This window comes from Mirounga leonina, unplaced genomic scaffold (assembly GCF_011800145.1).
Source record: "Mirounga leonina isolate KUSES-001 unplaced genomic scaffold, KU_Mleo_1.0 Mir_151, whole genome shotgun sequence".
In the NCBI taxonomy this organism is placed as follows: Eukaryota; Metazoa; Chordata; class Mammalia; order Carnivora; family Phocidae; genus Mirounga; species Mirounga leonina.
In genome coordinates, this window is record NW_023270377.1 from 98812015 (window position 1) to 98816502 (window position 4488).

The following is a 4488-nucleotide window of genomic DNA, read 5'->3' on the forward strand; positions in this document are numbered from 1 at the left end:
CTTTCTTTCTTTCTTTCTTTCTTTCTTTCTTTCTTTCTTTCTTTCTTCTTTCTCTCTTTCTTTCCATATTTTGTCAAGAGGTGGCCTCCAACTCTCAGTCAACTTTCTCTCTGGACTCAGCCATGAAGGATGAAAACCCCACAGAGATTTGTAGTTTTAAACTTGGAGCTTCCTGTAGGATCTCTAGACCTCCTTTTAGAGTATGACCTCTGTTTATCTGGTTCTTTCTTGGCATCTTGGGTCTTATCAATGCCAAATCCACAAACAGAGGCCACCAGATATATGCTGGGATAAGAATATCCAGTAAATTGTCTGGAAGCGCACAGGTATCCTAGTTGTTTGGCCAGGAGTCTGAAGTTTTGCCATTATTACTGGCAGTCAGGAACGTGTAGGATATCAGTACCAGATAGGCAGCACACACAGTAAGGGTCAGGCAGATCTGTGGGCAAAAGCCAACCAAAGTTCAGAAGTCCAGGAAGCCACATCAGTGAGATCCACATGACATCAATCCAAACACCGTATTGTAACCTGATTTAGAGACAAAACGCCTGCTGATTAAGAGAATGGGTGTCAGTCTTACTGTACCTTAATCTTTCTATATATCACTTTCCTCATCTGTAAAGCAGACTTCTTACGGAGGGATTGGAGAGATACAATGAAATAATGTTAAATCTGTTGTCTGGCACACAGAAAATGCTTAACATGTAGGATTTTCGCTTTCCCATTTCTGATGTGCAGCCCTCAAAGGCAGAGCAGACATGAGTTTGAGAGGTGGTGAGCCCCCAGAGCAGGTGCAAAAGTGACCAGGTTGGCAGTGGAACATGGGAAGAAAGAAATGGTCCATTTGGGCCCAGCCCTGAGTGCGTCAATGTTCTTATAGTGAAAAATTGGGTGCACTTGTACTAGCTGATTTTTTCCCCTCCTCAGCTGCTGACAGTTTTGAAGAAGTTTTAGCTGCCCTAGTTTTGTTGCTATTGCTGTTATCATGGTGTATTTCATTTAATTTTTTGTTAAAGTATAACATACTTATAGAAAAGTGCATAATCATAAGCAGACAACTCAATAAATTTTAACACCTTGAGCACACTCATGGAACCGTAGCCAAATCAAGATCAGAACAATGTTAGTACCCTGAAAGCCCCCTTCCTGCACCCTTCTAGCCACTATTCCTACTCTACTATACCTTTTGGCAGATGAAACACAGAAAATGCTTAAGCCATTATTTTGACTTCTAATACCAGTGATCAGTTTTATCTGTTTTCGACTGTATATATATAAATAAAATCACACATACTACATGCTCTTTTGTGTCTCACTTCTTTTGCTTAGCATTTGTTTGTGAGATCCATTCATACCCTGGCTTGCAAGGTTCACTCATTCCAAATACATGTCTATAGTGTTCCATAGTGTGCATATATCACTCGATTCTTCCTATTGTTGGTGGGCATTTAGGGTGTTTCCAATTTAGAGATAATATGAATAGTGCTTCTCTGAATATTCTTGGACATGTCTTTTGGTCGACCTGTGCACCCCTTTCTCTTGAGTATATCCCTAAAAATGGAATTACTGGTTCAACTACAGTAGATGCTATCAGCTTTCCAAAGTGGCTGTACCAGTTTACTCTCCCCAGTATAATATATGCATATTCTGGCTTCTCCACATCTTCCCCATTACTTGGTAGAGTCTCTGTCCTTTTGACCTTTCTGGTGCATCTAGTGTATTGTGCCGTGGGTATAAATTTTCATTTTCCAGTTGACGAATGAAGTTGGGCGCCTTTTCTGATTGGAAATCTGTGGCTCAAAAAGCTAGAAGTTCTCTTCAGAGACCTACAACTAACAGGTGATTATAAACAGCAGGTCTCCTGATACTCTACGTCAACACTCTCTTCAGACTGACGTGTGGACTTAGGCCATCATGATCAGAACGGGGGTGGCCAGTGCCTCCTCACACTCTGCATTGCCTCTCTGCATCTTGAGTAGTATGGAATCATTCTGGGCCCTACACTTTAAGAAGGATGAGGATGAACGAGGGTATGTTTAGAGGGGAGTGACCAGGTCAGCAGTTGAACCAGCAAGGGGAACAGTCAGGTGAATGGGTATTGTTCAGCCTGTAAGGAGAGGACAAAGGGGGAAACAAAAAATTGTCATTTAATTGATGGAGGGCTATCTTCTGGAAGAGGGGGCAGGCTTTTGCTATGGGGCCCATGAGGCAAAGCTAAACACTATAGGAATGAAGATTGAAGATGGCAGGATGGCAAAGTTCAGCCCGTCCTTATCTAGTTCTTTCTTCTGGCTCAGCCTGGTGATGGCCTAAACAGTAAGGCCAGTGCACTCCCTGCACATGTTACAAAATGTTCTCACCTAATTTGCATAAATTAGCTAGAATCTGTAAATAGGGGACACCTAAGAATACAAGCGGCACCTACTTCATAACGTCATTCTTCCTAACAAGTATTTATGGGCCCTTCCAAGCTGCAAGGCCCAGATCTGAGTTCTTCACAAATGCTGAATATAGTTATAACTGGAGGTCTTGCATATTCACTGCTGGATTCTTGAAAAATTGGTATTTGTAAAACAAAGCCAGTTGGGGCCAGAATAGGTAAACAGTCCAACAAAGAAGACAATTTAAGACCATTTGTTATATTTAGTGGGCTCAGGGTGAGTGAGAGATGCTGATGGCCAGGAGTGGGGCCAAGTTTATATGAGGCCAGTGGAGTCTGAGAGGTCTTGAAGGATACAGGAAATAATTTGATGGCTAAACAAGGGCTATTGGAAAGAAACAGGTGAGAAAGCCTGGCAAAGGAGGTAGGAGGAATCAAGTGCAAAAGCAAAGGAGATGAGCTCCTTAAGAAAGTGTGAACGGGGGGTTAGAGTGAGAAGGTCAAGGAACAAAGGGTGGGAATTATGTCAAAGGTTCTGCAAATTCATATACATATCAAATATTATCTGTAGTTTATGCATAACATCACACACACAAATGTTTATGCTGAGTTTGAAATATGCACAGATGTTATACTGATTTAAATATCTTTTTAAAAAAGATACTGAATTCATAGTTGGTTTTATGATACATTTTTTTCAATCAGCAGATTCTAAAAGTTAGTTTCTCACATGTTTGAGTAAAGGGGATTTTTTTTTTTTCATTTAACAGGTGTCTTACACTTGTAGCCATTGATAACTATTAGTCTTGAATATGACTATTGGTGTCAATTTACAAAAAACAGGAAATACAAAGAATTAAGTAGGTGAAAGATAGGTGAATTCTGAAAGGGAATTTGGGTTACACTCTTATCACTCTCAGGCCTGAAAGGAATGCAGGAGCTCATATTATACATTCCCCTATTTCTGGCCAGGCTCAGACCTCCTTCACCTTCAACAGATGACGGTCTATTTTGTTCTTTATCATTATCTGGATTTGTTTCCTCCGGTTTTTGTTTTTGTTTTTTTTTGAGTGGAAACCACTTCAGTGGGTACCATGGGAAATACAAAGGAAAATAAAATATAATCCTTGCTTTCTGGAAAGAGAAATACAAACTTGCTTGGATCCTTCATTTTGAAATCATGTCGCTCTCTCTTCCAGGATTTCTTTACTGAATCCAAGTTTGATCTTCGAAGGACTGTCATGGAGTGTTCTCAGGATCCACATTTTATTTCCTATGGTATTACAAAAAGATGCTTGATGCATAAAAGACAAAAAGACCAAGAGGCTAAGTGCTCTCGATAAGCCATTTCATTACTGTTGACAGTACTATTCCAACAGCATTGGGGAAAATGTAGTAAGGACACTGATGGATCCTTGCTGGAGTCACAATGATGAGAAAAACATTCTCTCTCTCGGTCCCTCTGCACCTGTAGTGTGCACGTGCACACACACACACACACCTTGCAAACTATGCACTTGTAAAACAAGCTAATCAGTGCTGGAACAGGCAAGCAATCAAATAAATAAACAAAAGACATTTTAAAGAAGACTCCTATTTTCTCACTGACAGGACACACATTAACTTAGCAACAGCTGCTCTGGTGGGAAGACATTTTTCTTTGGGTTGTCAACAAGTTTGATCTCCACCCCACCCCCAACAGCATTATCCTAGCATAGATCTAGAAAAATTCCAATGTGATATCACTATTTTAGCAGTTAGCTAAATAGCTGGTGTAATGCAGGAAGCATTCTCTATCCCTTTCCCAGTGGAAGGATGGGGTTATTTCACTTTTCCAAAAGGCCATGAACTCTGCACAGAGAACACTACCATCCCACAAAATAGCATACCTAGAAAGAAATTTCCCAAAGGTAATAACCTTTGAGCTGAGCTTTAAATAATGAAATCTGCCACACCTTCCACCCTGGCCAGTGCATATATTAGTAGCTCAATACATGGTTATTAACTGATTGAATTAATACACCCCCAAAAAGCATACACATATATATTTAGCATAAAGATAATGCCAGGCATACAATGAAAATGAAAGGGAAAGTATGAAGGTTATT

The 4488-nt window shown here is 40.3% G+C and overlaps 1 protein-coding gene across 3 annotated transcripts in view; it reads left to right on the top strand.

Annotated features, from left to right (window-relative positions):
• INSIG2 (insulin induced gene 2) overlaps positions 1–3939 on the top strand; it is a 55489-nt gene extending 51550 nt beyond the window's left edge. For all 3 annotated transcript variants that reach the window (XM_035008170.1, XM_035008171.1, XM_035008172.1), the window contains exon 6: positions 3580–3939. In XM_035008170.1, coding sequence (XP_034864061.1) covers positions 3580–3723 — 144 coding nt within the window. In that variant the 3' untranslated portion in view covers positions 3724–3939. The remainder of the gene's footprint in view (positions 1–3579) is intronic.
• The last annotated feature ends 549 nt before the right edge of the window (positions 3940–4488 follow it).